The sequence below is a fragment of the Notechis scutatus genome, chromosome 2 (assembly GCF_049901735.1).
Source record: "Notechis scutatus isolate UNSWTSFEM ecotype Mainland chromosome 2, rNotScu1.2, whole genome shotgun sequence".
In the NCBI taxonomy this organism is placed as follows: Eukaryota; Metazoa; Chordata; class Lepidosauria; order Squamata; family Elapidae; genus Notechis; species Notechis scutatus.
In genome coordinates this window covers 18,856,310-18,873,584 of record NC_142010.1, presented here as the reverse complement: position 1 = coordinate 18,873,584, position 17,275 = coordinate 18,856,310, and the positions used below count along the sequence as shown (strand labels likewise).

General features: G+C 40.9%; 1 protein-coding gene across 2 annotated transcripts; it reads left to right on the top strand.

Annotated features, from left to right (window-relative positions):
- Positions 1–1,990: 1,990 nt before the first annotated feature.
- Positions 1,991–15,649, top strand: LOC113423189 (butyrophilin subfamily 1 member A1-like). Of its 2 annotated transcripts, XM_026684476.2 has the most exons (4): positions 1,991–2,425; positions 8,676–8,774; positions 10,682–10,780; positions 13,467–15,649. In XM_026684476.2, exons 1-4 carry the CDS (start codon positions 2,350–2,352, stop codon positions 13,985–13,987), a joined length of 795 nt encoding a protein of 264 aa, XP_026540261.1. In that variant the 5' UTR covers positions 1,991–2,349; the 3' UTR covers positions 13,988–15,649. The 2 variants fall into 2 exon arrangements, with proteins under 2 accessions (XP_026540261.1, XP_087810503.1); XM_087954377.1 differs by lacking the exon at positions 8,676–8,774.
- Positions 15,650–17,275: the final 1,626 nt, after the last annotated feature.

Here is a 17,275-nt window from a genome sequence, read left to right as displayed (position 1 = left end):
TTTGCCCAGATGCACCAGTCTGATTTCTCTAATAAATTCTTACCTGGATGAACTTTGTTTCTGAGTGCTGAATGAAATGGGGAGTTTCGTTGGAATGCTGACAACTTCGTTTTCTCAGGGCCATCTACTGCCTCTACTTTCTTCCACTAATCTCTGAATTTGGGGGCTCAGCAAGGCATTTTCTAAATTCCTCTTTCAGTGCTTTTTACTATTACCCTTCGGCCAAAAGAGAAGAAATAATTGAGCCCGCTGTCCAATTATCTAACATTCAGAACATCAAAGGAAAAGGGCTAAAACCATGTCTCATTTTTAGCAAGTTGTGGAAAACCAACCATGAGTTTTGAGCAATAAATTATGATTGTAAAACTCTGTCTTAGCAGGACACATCAAGTTGTTTACTGTGAATTGGAAGGAACCTATGACCATATGGAATTCACCCGTTATGAATAATGCCAATTAATGAGATCTATAAGGCCCAAAACCTCATGCCATTTCAGTGGGTCAAGAATAGATGAAACTGAGATCTTTTCTAATAATTTGGAATCTGGAGACAAAAATCACTTTTTCTTATCTTCTCTGAGCAACCCAAAATTAGGAAAGTCTGGAAATTGTTGTAGACTCATTGGAAGACAAAGAATTCTCTTTTGTTTCCCTAATTAACTTGACAAAGTGTGTTAGGCAGTTATTATCATCATATCTGGAACTTCCTGACACAATTCTACACATTAATCACTCATTGGTTCTGGGAGGTGTATTTACACCATACTCAGCAAAAGCCCTTAGTTCTTTGGTGTAGACCAGGAGTGTCAAACTGGATTTCTTTGAGGGCCAGATCAGCATTGTAGTTCCCCTCAGTGGATTGGAAGGGGGGAAAGTGGTGGAGAGATGGGACAGATGCCTCCTGCAGCACCCTGCCAGCCAAAACAGAGGTTAGGGCGCACGTGGCTCCCCGCAACACATTTTCGGCCGCCCTGGCCTCCTGCAGTGCTCTCCAGGCTGAAAATTGGCCATACAAGGGCCCCAGAAAGCCCCTGCATGGTCCGTTTTCGGCCTCCCCAGCCTCCTGGACAAAAATGACCACCCTCTTTTGACCAGCAGAGGCACTGCGGGCTGGTCCTTTGATATTTCTAGGCCGGCCCCACAGACCAGATTTAAACACCCTGCAGGCCAAATCCGATCCACGGGCCTTGAGTTTGACACCCCTGGTATAGACCTTTTTCCTGTTTTTCTTGTAGGTACCCAAACACAGTTAAAGTGTCCCCTGACTCTCATGATCAGAGCTTAATTATACGTTTCCTACACTGAATTTAATGGGGAAAAACACATTTTCCATGTTGCATATAACTCCTGTAGGGAATTCATTGGTTATAAGTTGAAGGCCATCAGCCCAGATGACTTTAAAACAGATTAGGCAAATTCCATGAGCAGGACAGCGAAACAGAACTATTGTATTGCCTAGATGTTGGATGAGGAGCGGGGAAATCCATTCATTCTCCCTCAGGCCAAACTACCTCATAGGATTGTTGTGACAAGAGGAGGGAGCAATAAGTACGTCACTTTGAGCTTCTGTTACAAAAGGTACAATAATGGTGACATAAAAAATAAAATGGATCTTAGAATGTTCTTCTTCCTCCTCCTCCTCCTCCTCCTCCTCCTCCTCCTCCTCCTCCTCCTCCTCCTCCTCCTCCTCCTCCTCCTCCTCCTCCTCCTCCTCCTCCTCCTCCTCCTCTCCTTCTTCTTTCTTCTTCTTCTTCTTCTTCTTCTTCTTCTTCTTCTTCTTCTTCTTCTTCTTCTTCTTCTTCTTCTTCTTCTTCTTCTTCTTCTTCTTCTTCTTCTTCTTCTTCCATCTTCCTCCTCCTCCTCCTTCAACAATGTAGTTGTGAGTCATTAGGGGCTCATCACCATATCCTGGGATGATTCATTCTGTTGCATAGGAGATGTGCCACCCACAACTCCTTCCAACTACTTTCCTAATCCAGACACCTGACTTCTTCCTCAAGAATTGCGGTAAACACTTGCAACTGAGCTTACAGAAACAGGATGAGAAATAAAGAGCAGAAATGGCTACCTCCATGTCTGAATCCGGCTAAAAGCACCTCTCAGCTAACTATCCTATGGGCAACTTCAAGCACCAATTCACTCCTGATGATTGTAACTAAGGAATAAGCTGGTCTTCTATCCCACTTGGGCAAAAATTGTTTACTGACTTGGAGGCTGGTTTTGTAAAACCAGTTACACAATTGTATCAGACTGGCTGTTTGAAGAACCTCAAAGAACCATCACTTCCTCTTGCGAAGACTATAAAACTTGCTACCAGCAAAAAACAAACAAACCCAAAAGTTCTAAAAGATGGATGAAGATGGATATATGAGTATAGATCCAAGTAAGAGAGACCATCCCTTGCCAGCCATTAAAGGAAAGAAAGGTAATATCTTACAGCTACTTATTTTTCTTTTTTTTACTCTGCATATTGGCACTAAGGATTTTTTTAAAAGGGAAAGTGTAGAAAAGGGTGAAAGTGAATCTAGTCCCTATTGTTCCTGGGGGGAGGGGGAATTACATTTCTTAAATGTCATTTTTGTTTAACAGAGAACACTTTCCTTGATTATCTACATGTCTTTTGCTTTAAATTCTTTCTGTATATCTAGCAATTATGCGAGGGAGGGAGAGGGAGGGAGTGTTTGGTCTAGTGGTTAAGGCAGCAGACCAGGAACCAGAAACAATGAATTCTAGTTCTGCCTTAGCCATAAAAACCAGCTGGGGGATTTTGGGCTGGTCACTTTCTCTCAGCCTAACTCACCATACAGAGTTGTGGTTGGGGGGAAAATAGGAGGAAGAAGGAGTATTACATATGTTCTCCTCCTTGAGTTGTTTATAAAAATAATAAAGGCAGGATATTAAATAAATGTATAAATTATATCTAGAAGCTAGAGACTAAAATAGAGAGGTTGACTGGCTGGCAGGATAAACAACTGAGCTTTTAAAAATGGCAATAAATCTCATTTCGTACAATGGGACAAAATTCTGGAAAGATAAAAACCATTTTTAAAGTTTACAGAATTACAGAATGTCTGAGTTGGAATGGAACCTGGAGGTTTTGTTTTCTAATCCACTTCCTGCTTAAGCAGAAGATCCTATACGATGACAGAGAAATGGTTCTTCAATCTCTTCCCACAACGTCTGTTCCGCTAATTAAATTGTTCTGACAGGAAATTTCTCCTTAATTCTGGGATGGATCTCTCTCTGATAAGCTTCCATCCGTTATTTGCCCTCAGGTGCATTGGGGAATAGGTCGATCCCCTCTTCTCTTGACAGCCCCTCAGATTGAATAGAAGAGAAGAGAATGGAGCTGGAAGGGACCTTGGAGGTCTTCTAGTCCAGCCCCCTGCTCAAGCAGGAGAACCTCCTATACCACCTCAGACAAGTGACTGTCCAGTCTCTTCTTAAAAACCTCCAGTGTTGCAGTACCTATGATTTCTGGAGGCAAGCTGTTCCACTGGTTAATTGTCCTCACTGTTAGGAAGTTTCTCCTTAATTCCAGGTTGCTCTTTGATTAGTTTCCAACCATTATTTCTTGTTCTGCCCTCTGGTGCTTTGGCAAACAATTTGACTGTTTCCTAGTATGATTTGATTATTGATTGTACCCTATGACTATCATTAAATATTGTACGTTATGATTCTTGATTCATATCTTTTCTTTATGTATACTGAGAGTATTTACACCAAGACAAATTCCTTGTGTGTCAAATCACACTTGGCCAATAAAAGTATTCTATTCTATGTCATACCAGGGCAAAGCAATAGACGCAATCTACATAGACTTCTGTAAAGCCTTTGATTCAGTGGTACACGACAAACTACTCCTAAAAATAAAATCCTATGGTATCTCTGGACAACTGAATAACTGGATAGAAGCATTCCTGGCAAACAGACAACAAATGGTCAAAATTGGGAGCGTCCTATCAAATTCTGTACCTGTCAATAGTGGTGTCCCCCAGGGCAGTGTTCTAGGACCAACTCTCTTCATACTCTACATAAATGACCTCTGTGATCATATTAAGAGCAATTGCGTTCTTTTCGCTGATGATGTAAAGCTGTTCAATACCACAGACAATACTGCTACCCTACAAAAAGATCTTGACTATGTATCAGAATGGTCAAACAAATGGCAACTTCAAATCTCAACAAATAAATGCTCTGTCTTACATATTGGCAAAAAAAAAAATCAGAAAATAAAATACAAGCTGAATAGTCAAGATCTTGTTGATGACCCAAGCTCTGTAAAGGACCTTGGAATACTCACCTCTAATGATCTAAGTGCTAGAGCCCACTGCAACTACATAGCCAAAAAGGCATTAAGAGTTGTTAACCTAATCCTACGTAGCTTTTTGTCTGGTAATATCACACTACTAACCAGAGCATACAAAACATTTGCTAGACCAATACTCGAATACAGTTCATCAGTCTGGAACCCACATTACATATCTGATATTAGCACAATTGAGAAAGTCCAGAAATATTTCACAAGAAGAGTTCTCCACTCCTCTACTCGTTGTATAATACCTTATGCCACCAGACTTGAAATTCTAGAACTAGAAAACCTTGAATTACGCCGTCTTCGGTCTGATTTAAGCATGGTATATAAAATCATACATTGCAATGTCCTACCTGTCAATGAATACTTCAGCTTCAACCATAACAACACAAGAGCACACAATAGATACAAACTCAAAGTTAACCGCACCAAACTTGATTGCAGGAAATACGACTTCAGCACCAGAGTGGTCAATGTCTGGAATACTCTACCCGACTCTGTAGTTTCTTCCCCAAACCCCAAAAACTTTAACCTTAGACTGTCTACTATTGACCTCACTCCTTTCCTAAGAGGTCTGTAAGGGGCGTGCATAAGCGCACCAACGTGCCTACCGTCCCTGTCCTATTGTTTCTTATTCTTCTTTTATTTTTCTTATATGTACCCATTTCATGTATTCACAACTATGTATACACTTATACTTATTATCTTGTAAACAATTGGCAAATCAAATAAATAAAAAAATAAAAATAAATAAAATCGTATGACAACTTGTCATGCCAGTGGAAGTTTTTACAGAATGAATTTCCGATATTAAGTTTCCTTCTCTTCCTGGCACAGCACTGTATAAAGTGTTTGGTTTCTTGTTTTGGAAAATGTGCTTCAGAGAAATCAAGTAATCCCATTCTTGCCCCATCAAATTATCTACAGTATTGTTTTCCTCTTTCTCTATCACCTAATGATCCAGTAATCTTAGATGAAAAAGAAAGTAAAGAAAAGTGGAAGAAAAGGAATACAGATTCACATCCCTATGACCATAGATCTCTCAAGATAAACTTGTTTTCTTTGAGATTATAATTTCATCTATGTGGGAGGAAGAGAAACTTGCAAAAAAGTTAGTTTCTTTTTCTGGTCATTTCTACTATACTTTTTAAAAATAGCAGATTGTAGGGAAGAATGCATATCAAGAACATAATTGACTTCTCCCACATTTGTAATAGTCTAATTTGTCTTCCTCCATGTGAGTGGAAAATGAAGTTACTGTGTCCCATGATGGACTTTGCTGGCGCTGGCTGGAGAGAAGCTCTGAGTGGGAAATTCCAGCAGATTCACCTCTGTTCCAATATTTGTGTGGTGTCTTCTTAGGGTGGGTTTGCTTTCTCCTGTAGGGCAGATGGTTAGGGTTAGGGTTTTTTCATCTGCCTTTATAGGTAGTCCTCAACTTACAGCAGTTTGCTTAGTGACCATTCAAAGTTACAGTGGCACTGAAAAAAAAGTGACTTATGACCATTTTTCACACTTAAAAACTGTCACAGCATCCCCCTGGTCATGTGATCAAAATTCGGATGCTTGGCAACTGGCTCATATTTATGACGGTGGCAGAGCTCCAGGGTCACGTGATTCCCCCTGGATGACCTGACAAGCAAAGTCTATGGGGAAGCCAGATTCACTTAACAACTGCAGTTTTTAACATTTAAGAATTGTGGCAACAAAGGTCATAAAATGGGGCCAAATTCACTTAACAAATGTCTTGCTTAACAACAGAAATGTTGGGCTCGATTGTGGCCGTAAGTCGAGGACTACTTTTATATTGTAAAGGGCTGCAGCTATTTTTATTGCGGACACCCAGTGTCAGCCTTGTGACAAAGAGAAATACAGCTGGGGGAATCCACCAATCGTCTTCCATTGCTGGTCTCTCCTTAACACTTTAAGGACAGACCCCTCCACCTGTCTCATTCCTGGGGCTTGGAAATCTGGACAGCAAATTTTAGGCTAGCAGAAGGACAGGTGCGTGCAGGTGAACAGAGCCATTTGGCCATGCCCTAGATTAGAAGATATCTCTCCTAGGAAAGATCGAAAGCACTCATACCTCATCCCCTTAATTTTCTTTGAGAAGCTGCATCTGTCTACAATACCTCAACTTTGTAGAATCTGAACTCAGGACAGTAAGGTCCGGGCCATGGGTAACGAAGCAAAACGTCCCCCTCTCTGGAATCATTCTATGCTCTGTAAAATTATCCTCCCACACTCCAAGCCAAGAACCACAGGTCACTCTTTGGGCCCCTGAGATCTAATTTTTGTCACTCTCTTATCACTGGCTCATATGTCACATAAAGCTTTTCCAAAATATGTGTAAACAGGTAAGCTATTTAACGCTGAGTTGGGAAGGTTGGTTGCAATTTTTTTTAAGAAAAAGCTTCTCTGGATGAATGGTGGTAGTGTTTTGTTATTGTTGTTGCCTTACTCACTTCATGCTTCCAGGTACACACAACAGTGTACACAGCACCCCTGCCAGTTTCCCCCCCGCAACTGAAATATCCCTTTAAGGTAGACTGGGCTGAGAGAGGGAATATGATCGGCCCATAGTCACGAAGTAAATTCCTGTGGGTTCAGGTGGATTTCAACCTGCTCAAGAACTTTTATGTTACAATACCTAATTTATTTATGGCATATCATACATGGGCTAGCCATATATATTAGCATTTCACCTGGACTAGTAAAACATAATACAATATTAATATCAAAATGTCATACTTTGGCTAATGCATCTCAATGGAAGATGATGCAATGGAGTGTTAAATGTGATTGGCAGGCATTTGCCAAGCTAAGCATAATTTTCAAAAACAGCCTCCCCCTATGCCTGAAGAGAAATGTTTTCGATCAGTGTGTACTACCTGCTCCAACTAATGCCGGAAAAACATGGATGCTAATCTCACAATCGATACAAAGGCTAGGAGTGGCACAAAGAGCCACGGAAAGATACATGCTCATCATCACAAGACAAGATAGAAAGACTTGCACATGGACTAGAGAACAAACGGAAGCATACGATGCCATCAAGAGAGTAAAAGAAATGAAATGGAAATGGGCTGGTCCCATAGCAAGACAGACTGATGACAGGTGGACCAAGGCAGTCACAGAATGGATCCCACTTGATAAAAAGCATCCACGAAAGAGACCTAAAAGAAGATGGATCAATGAGATCAGCAAGTATTGCGGGCCCAATTGGCAAAAGAAAACTCAGGACCATATTGGTTGGAAGCATGCGGAAGAGGCTTTGGTCCTGCGGTGGATAGACAATGGCTAAAATGGTGGTGATGATGATGATGAAGAAGAAATGTCAGAAGGGTTTTTTTTAAAGTTTTTCTTTATTAAACAAATAAACAAACAACCTTTTTACATTAAAAAGGTTGAACATGGTACAGTTTTCCTAACATCAATCATTGTCTTTACTTTGCTAAATTCAGTAATATTACATAATTTCCATCTATGCACTTTAAATATACATATAGTCATTCCTTGTTCTCATAGATCTTCCTCGTCTCTAGCCAACCAGAAAATTTATCCCATGTTTTATAATATTCCGAATCCTCCTTATTTTTTTAGTTCTTTTTTTTAATTTATCCATTTCTGCGCATATTGTAATTTTCCTCAATATTTCCGATTCATTTGGAATATCTTTATTTTTCCAATTCGTTGCATATGCCAACCTTGCTGCCGTAATTACATGGATCATTAAGTACATATTTTCTTTATCATATTTCCTAATGTTAATTCCTAATAGAAAGAGCTCAGCCCTATGTTGTATTTTAATTCTACACATAAGAAACATCAAAAGTTTAAATACCAATATCTAGGCCAGAGGACTCCAAATTGGCAACTTGAAGACTTGTGAGCTTCAATTCCCAGCATTCTGGGAGTTGAAGTCCACAAGTCTTCAAATTGCCACGTTTGGGGACTCCTGGTCGAGGCCATTGAACCATTGAAACACAGCATCGTTTATATTTTTTTAAAAATAAGATACTGGATCAGCTTACAGCTGGTCACGATGTGATCTAGAGTTTGATGTGGGTCCCCGCAGTCACACTGAGGGGAGAATACTGCACCCCATTTATACAGAGAGTCCCGGCAGACGCCATGTGAGGTGTAAATCCTATTCAGGATTGTCCATAGCTGAGGGGATAGTTCAAAATCTGGCACCTTTTTTGTGGGGTCGTTTATATGTCTTCCTACGCCTGGGCGTTCAGTCACCTACCTTTCAGTCACCTACCCACCTTTCCATTGGGAATCGATGTTTAAGTTACAATACTTGATGTAAATTAAGGAACGGATGATGAACTTCACAATTCCCTTCTAATCCCAGATCCTCCGAGGAACCTTCTCCTGTGGAAAATTTTGTTTGGCCTTTCGACTGTAGGAAATGTGGTCCTGGCTGTGCTTTTGATTGTTCTCATTCTTCCAGGTAAGAAATGTTCTGCTTTGTTCCTTCAACCTGTCATCGTTCTCTCCTGCTACCATATAGATGTGGTGGCACAGTGGTTAGAAGGCAGTATTTCAGGCTGGCTCTGCTCACTGCCGTAAGTTCGATCCTGACTGGCTCAGCCTTCCATCCTTCTAAGGTGGGTAAAATGAGGACCCAGATTGTTGTGGGGCAATAGGGTGACTCTGTAAACCGCTTAGAGAGGGCTGTAAAGCACTGTGAAATGGTATATAAGTCTAAGTGCTATAAGTACAACTCATCTGCTAAACAGGAATGATGCAGATAAACAATGTGTCAGCCTTGGAAGCCATTTTTCTCTTGGATGCTTTGAGGCTGCCACATTCAGTGCCTGGGAATTTGGGAGGGGGTATTTCATGGCGGGGTAGAAGATTAGACACAACAACATTCTTTCTCAGAGAGTCAAGGACCTGTTGCCCTGCACCTGGAGGGGAGTGAGTGGAGGGATGTCTCCAGTTGGGACGAAGAAATGATTGGGCCATGTGATGGACTGATGGATGCAGGGGATGGATCTTTAATTTTTTGGGGGAAAGGGAAAACCCAGAACTCTCAGATTCGGCTTTTCCCAGATGTGCCAATATGACACTGTAATAAAATGGACCTTTGAGGAAATATTTGTCTTGGAGTTTATTGGTTTGGAGTTGGTTAGTTGGAACGCTGCCATAATGATGGTTTAAGATTATTTCTACTACTCAGGTAATATTTTTAGCACAGTAGCACAATTTGCCCTCAATACAGGTAGCCCTTGACTTATGACCACTTGGTTGGTGATCATTCATTGCTATGACAGACCTTCCTGGAGCTATTTACGACCGTTTTGAAGTTTGGACAGCCCCTTCCCCCCAAGTCATGTGGTTGGATTTGGGCGCTTGGCAACTGGCCCACCTTTATGGCTTTTTGCAAGATCCTGTGGTCAGGTGACCACCATTTAAGACGTTATTGGTTGGAAATTCGCATTTACTTCCAGTTTCCAGAAAAAAAATGTCTATTGTCTTCATGGTTGCAGCACACACACAAAAATCATGAAATCAGGCACAATCATATGATGACCCATTTAATGACCTCATTGACCCAACACCAAAATTTGGGCTCAACTGCAGTCATATGTTGATGGCTACCTGCATGTACTCCAATGAATGTTCTAAGATATACTGGATGATCAGAAAATATAGCGAGAACATCACAGCACTTTATGTTTTTCCCATCCCATTTGCTGAAATGCAACTGCACAGATCTGAATAGACTCTCAATATGCAATCCATCAGTCCGAGTGAATATACATATATATTCTCATACAGCCATCCAGCCCACTTACAACAGAGCCAGTTTTTGAGCCAATTTGTGAATCAAATTGAAGACAGAGGTGGTATTCAGCAGTTTCCGATCAGTTCTGGAGAACAGGTAGAGGAAATTTTGAGTAGTTCAGGGAACTGGCAAATACCACCTCTGACTGGCATCTGTTCTCTGCCTCCTGGGTCCCAGCTGATTGGCACAGGAGAACAGAGCTGGAAAGCAGGTTAGTGGGGTGGGAAGGGAATGGGGATTTTGCAGTATCCTTTCCCTGCCACGCCCACCAAGCCACACCCACCAAGCCACACCACGCCCACCAAGCCACACCCACAGAACCGGTAGTAAAAGAATTTGAATCCCACCACTGATTGAAGATTAATCATAATAACAATCCTAGACAAATGTAGTTTGCAATGTTTTGCTCTTATTCATAGGGCTTTTATTTTTAAAATAACTCTTTAAACCAACAACAAAACCTACAAGATTCCAATGTTTTCTATTTAGTGGAGGCGTTTGTTTTGTGAACCAGGATAAATGATCTTGGATGGCATCCAGGCTCTAAAGTTGACTTATTTCTTAAGGTTCACAGAATGCCGGTCTTCCGAATCATCTATTGAAGCCAATCCCCAGCTGCGTCAAGAATTGTATTCCTTGCGGATCAGCTAAGGACAGTGTAACAGGTAAGGCCTGCCTTTTCCAGCATACACTAAAATGGGATGCTTTCCATCTCCACTTTCAAAGAGATGCAGCATAAAAGTTCATAAACAGGTAGCCCTTGACTTATGACCACAATGGAGCCCAAAATTTCTGCTCTTAAGTGAGACATTTCTTAAGTGAGTTTTGCCCCATTTTACGAACTTTCTTGCCATCGTTGTTGAATGAATCTGGCTTCCCAAATAGGCTATTAGTTAAATGTGATCATATTATTGCTAGAATAATTTGCTAAATGTAAATAGGATGAATATTATTTTGTTTGTACTAAAATGAGATTAGAAAGGTGTTGAGGTAATTCCCTGTTAGGTAATTCCCTGTTAGGAGAATGAGCACACACAGGGAGATGTAGTGAGAGTGGTGAAGAATAACACACAACCAGCACACAGATACACTGCTATCATCTTCCATCCATTTGCCAATGATACATGTTGCTTACTCATAGACATCTTTACAAACCTCTCTCTATCTTTGGTAATGCACTGCGATGCTCCACTATCAACAACCCACAAATCATGGTTTACAGTTGAATTGCTAGACATAGCTAAATTAACATTCTTCTTTGCCTTCTGGTGATTACCAGTATCTTGTCGTTTTCCCTTCTTACAGAATCTAGCTATATGTCCCCTAGCCCCACAAGAAAAACATTTCCTAACAGTATAGGCAGTTGAACACAAATCCTCCTCTTGTGGTTATTCTTTCCTCAGTTGGTCCCTATCCAGCCGTTTTCTTGCCTCTTCTAACAACCTTCCAGTTCTGTCAGTCAATGTCGGTTTATCTCTGGGCAGTGAAGATATGTAATCATCATAACTTTCATCCAATGAGGAAAGAATGATGTAAACTTGATGCAGCTCTGAAAATATCAGTTCCTTTTCATGTAGCTCTTGAAAAGTTCTTTTCATGAAGTTCAAATGAGCTAACATATCTCCACCTTTCAGAAGATGTGCTCTAAACAGTTTACATGTAAGATGTATGTGTGCACCTACACTGTCAGGAACATAAATCCTCTTCAAATTCTCCCAACACCTAGCAGCAGACTCTTTCCACGAATATGGACAAGCTGCTGGTCACTCAGTGTTAGTCCAATTATACAAAGAGCTCGTTCATTGTTCTGTTTAAAGTCAGCAAGTTTCTTGGCATCATCCTCATTTTCTGGATCCCAAGCATTTACATCCGGTGGGTCTTGAACTACATTCCATAAACCTTCTTTACGCAGAAGTAGACTGCACTTCATAGACCAGGATATATAGTTTGTTCCATACAACCGGGTTATCAGTGATAGACTTGTTCAAGTGTCTTGTGCCATCTTTACCAGGACAGTAAACCACAATTACAGTAAAGAGCTGTCTGTATACAATACTGTGTATTCACACTAACTCTCAGTTATCTGAGCCAGGTATGGCCTGGGCCCATAACCAGTGTTTAGGTAATTCCCCGTTAGGAGAATGAGCACACACAGGGAGATGTAGTGAGAGTGGTGAAGAATAGCACACAACCAGCACACAGATACACTGTATAGTAAAAATGTAGTTTTTTACTTCCAGTAAACAGCTAAGCGAAGTTCAACAAAATAGTCCAAGTCATTCACGGTTAAAGCAGTCAGTTTTCAGTCCAGGGATAATCCAATAACAAAGTCCAGTATCAAAAACAGTTCAGTAAATAGACTCACATCAAATCCAAGAATAACGACGATCAGTAACAGTCAATAAGGAAAAATGCAGGAACAGCAACACTCTCAACAACAGGACAAAACAACCCAGGTTACTGGCTTCATCTTATGGCCGTTTGAGGAACCACACCCAAATACAATTTATAGCATTCCCTTAAAGAGACAGTATTAAAATGTCTATCCTGGTTTATATGTTTTCCAACTCAACTGTTAGGTGACTTACATTCCTAACAAAAGGGACTTTGTTTTAAACATGCTAGTGGCACAGCTAAGAACTAAAAAGGGGATAACCAAGAGGGAATATAAATTAACATGAATTTATGAATGGTTATATATAATTTGTTAAACACTGCAAATACAACTAGTCATATATATTCATAATCAAAAGTGATCTTAAGAATATAGAGATTGATATAAAAACAACATATAGGAATTTGGAATAACCAGGATACATAATTTGTATTAATATTAATTATTAAGTTAACAGTTTTGATATGAAATTATTGTCATGTTTGAAAGGCTCTGAGGAGGAAGCAGAATCAGAGGCAGAGGCAGCAAAGAACAACTATGATTTGAAATTATATTGAAATTAAACTCTTGGATGTAATTGTCTATAATTTCTTGGCTAAATTTACTTTGCTCCCAGGGCTCCCAGTTAGAAAGCCTTCATCTAATAATTAGCTAAGATATTTTTTTTTAAGCCAACTTACTTTTCTTGAGTATTCGCCTCCAGGTTTTCCAGGGATTAAAGAAACTAACTTATTTTTTCCCCATCATTGGAATAGGGCTTTTATTTTATTTTATTATTTTTTTTGAAAAAGATAGAGCTACCAGTTGGGTGAGCAAGCCTCTTCGCCTTTTAGAAGATATAATTTTAGCATAACTTGACCACCAGTTACAATATTTATTATTAATTAAATAAACCAGGTGGCCTGAGAAAGTTGGCAATTCCTTCTCCCTCAGCAACTTTTCTTTCTTCCACACAGCACATCTGACTCTGGATCCAAACACAGCTAGTCCCAACCTCTACGTATCTGCTGATTTGAAAAGTGTGAGATGGAAAGGCATGCAACAGCATGTGAATGCCAGTCCTCTGAGATTCGACGCTATGTCCTGTGTCATAAGCCATCAGAGCTTCAACTCTGGGAAGATATGCTGGGTGGTAGAGGTGGTGGAGGGAGGGGAGTGGTGGGGGGTGGGAATTGTAAGGGAATCTTCAAAAAGAAACTCGCCGATTCATTACGATAATAATGGGGGCTACTGGGGAATCCAGGGACATGGGGGACGGTATGACGCGATCACCCATCCCAGAACAAATTTGACAGTGTGCCATCCTCCGAAAAGGATCCGAGTTTCTCTGGATTATTCACAAGGCCTCATAGCATTCTTTGATGGCGACACGAATGCTGAACTCTTCACTTTTCCTAAAGCAAATTTTGCTAGAGAGAAGGTTCATGCTTGGTTCTTGATCGATAAGTGGAATGGACAGCTTCGCCTCCATCCATGAGATGATGGACCAAAGGGGTCATCATACTGAAGATTTTCGGACTACCTTCAGCACTCCTCCGTTCTTTGTGTTTCTCCATGCACACCAGTGTCATGGGTGTCTTTTGTTCAGGTAATTCCCCGTGAGGAGAATTAGCGCCTACAGGGAGACGTATTTGAGAGTAGTGTTTGAATAATACACACACAGCACACAGATACACTGTACAGTAAATGTAGGTCTTTTTACTTTCAATAAAGGTTTTAGGCAAAGTTCAAAAACAAGCAGTCCAAAGTCATTCACAGGTTAAATCAGTCAGTTTCCAATCCAGGAATAATCCAATAACAAAGTCCAGTGTCAAAAACAGTTCAGTAACAGACTTACATCAAATCCATGAATAACAGTCAATTAGGAAAAATGGAGGAACAGCAATACTTTCCAACAGAAGGAAAAACAGACTCACTGAGACACACTCTCTTCTGAGATTAAGACTAAGACAACCCAGGTTTCTGGCTCCATCTTATGGCCGTTTGAGAAATCATACCCAATTACACCTCCAGGACTCTCTTATAAATACAGTATTAAAATGTCTGTCCTGGTTTATATATTTCCAACCCAAATAGCTGTTAGGTGACTTACATTCCCAACATCTTGGACTTCCTTTGGCCTTCCTTTCCCCTTTTGATTTAGAAAACAACTGCATTATCTTCTAAATCAGGCTGTCAGGATTTCGACACTTAACCCCATTTAAATCACGAGTCTCTAGCCAAACTCCAAAAAGATTTATTGGGAATTTACATGTCCGGCACTGCCTGGGTGTAGCCAACTCTGAGACACATAATTCATTGTCACCCTTGACCCTGGTTTCCCCCCACCCCCCTGGGTGTATCATAATTCATATTCTCCAATGGGACACATCCATAGCCAAGAGTCATCAATCATATTCTCCAATTAGAATTACGTGCACCAGAAACTTCAGTCACCTAATCACTATCTTTGAAAATATGTATGGAATGCAAGCTTCCCACTGCTTCCCCCTCCCTTTCTGTTGGCAAATATTGTATGAGTTGACACAGGGGTGTCAAACTCACGGCCCATGGGTCTGATGCGTCACATGCTGGCCCCACCCCCACCCAGTTTAGCAAAGGGGGAAAAAGTCCCGATATGTCATGTGACGCTGCCGTGACGTGAGTTTGACCCCCCCTGTTCTAAATCAAAGGTCTCCTTCTACCTCACCTTCCTCATCTCTCCCAATGCCACCCCTAGCCAGCTAACCAGAGTCAAATATTTTAGGGATGAAAAAAAATCCCAGATTTTTTCAAACATTCAAACAACAAAAATCAACAGATCCACAGAGATTAAAACACAGGGGGGGGGAAATGGATATTTCTGGGAAAGACCAGCAAAGGATAACTCTAGGATCAGTAGGATATTTTGAAAAGAAAGCGGATGTTTTAAGAGAGAACCACACCAATGTACTTCCATGAGTCAGATTGCTATGGAAGCATCTTAGATGCCTTTTAAGTCTTCACACAATGTTTGCTTCTGGCAGCGTGGAAGCTTCTGAATAAAATATGGGGATGTGATTTTGATTTTCAATTACAAAGGGAAAACCCGGAACTCTCAGATTCGGGTTTGCCCAGATGCACCAGTCTGATTTCTCTAATAAATTCTTACTTGGATGAACTTTGTTTCTGAGTGCTGAATGAAATGGGGAGTTTCGTTGGAATGCTGACAACTTCGTTTTCTCAGGGCCATCTACTGCCTCTACTTTCTTCCACTAATCTCTGAATTTGGGGGCTCAGCAAGGCATTTGCTAAATTCCTCTTTCAGTGCTTTTTACTATTACCCTTCGGCCAAAAGAGAAGAAATAATTGAGCCCGCTGTCCAATTATCTAACATTCAGAACATCAAAGGAAAAGGGCTAAAACCATGTCTCATTTTTAGCAAGTTGTGGAAAACCAACCATGACTTTTGAGCAATAAATTATGATTGTAAAACTCTGTCTTAGCAGGACACATCAAGTTGTTTACTGTGAATTGGAAGGAACCTATGACCATATGGAATTCACCCGTTATGAATAATGCCAATTAATGAGATCTATAAGGCCCAAAACCTCATGCCATTTCAGTGGGTCAAGAATAGATGAAACTGAGATCTTTTCTAATAATTTGGAATCTGGAGACAAAAATCACATTTTCTTACCTTCTCTGAGTAACTCAAAATTACGGAAGTCTGGAAATTGTTGTAGACTCATTGGAAGACAAAGAATTCTCTTTTGTTTCCCTAATTAACTTGACAAAGTGTGTTAGGCAGTTATTATCATCGTATCTGGAACTTCCTGACACAATTCTACACATTAATCACTCATTGGTTCTGGGAGGTGTATTTACACCATACTCAGCAAAAGCCCTTAGTTCTTTGGTGTAGACCAGGAGTGTCAAACTGGATTTCTTTGAGGGCCAGATCAGCATTGTAGTTCCCCTCAGTGGATTGGAAGGGGGGAAAGTGGTGGAGAGATGGGACAGATGCCTCCTGCAGCACCCTGCCAGCCAAAACAGAGGTTGGGGCGCATGTGGCTCCCCGCAACACATTTTCGGCTGCCCTGGCCTCCTGCAGCGCTCTCCAGGCTGAAAATGGGCCATACAAAGGCCCCAGAAAGCCCTTGCATGGTCTGTTTTCGGCCTCCCCGGCCTCCTGGCCAAAAATGACCAGCCTCTTTTGACCAGCAGAGGCACCGCGGGCTGGTCCTTTGATATTTCTAGGCCAGCCCCATAGACCAGATTTAAACACCCTGCAGGCCAAATCCGATCCACGGGCCTTGAATTTGACACCCCTGGTATAGACCTTTTTCCTGTTCTTCTTGTAAGTACCCAAACATAGTTAAAGTGTCCCCAGACTCTCATGATCAGAGCTTAATTATATGTTTCCTATACTGAATTTAAAAGGGGAAAAACACATTTTCCATGTTGCATATAACTCCTGTAGGGAATTCATTGGTTATAAGTTGAAGGCCATCAGCCCAGATGGCTTTAAAACAGATTAGGCAAATTCCATGAGCAGGACAACGAAACAGAACTATTGTATTGCCTAGATGTTGGATGAGGAGCGGGGAAATCCATTCATTCTCCCTCAGGCCAAACTACCTCATAGGATTGTTGTGACAGGAGAAGAGAGGAATAAGTAGGTCACTTTGAGCTTCTGTTACAAAAGGCACAATAACGGTGACATAAATAGTAAAATGGATCTTAGAATGTTAGTTCATGAGCCACCCCCTAATGGCCTCTTTGGGAGATCAACTGCTAAACTATA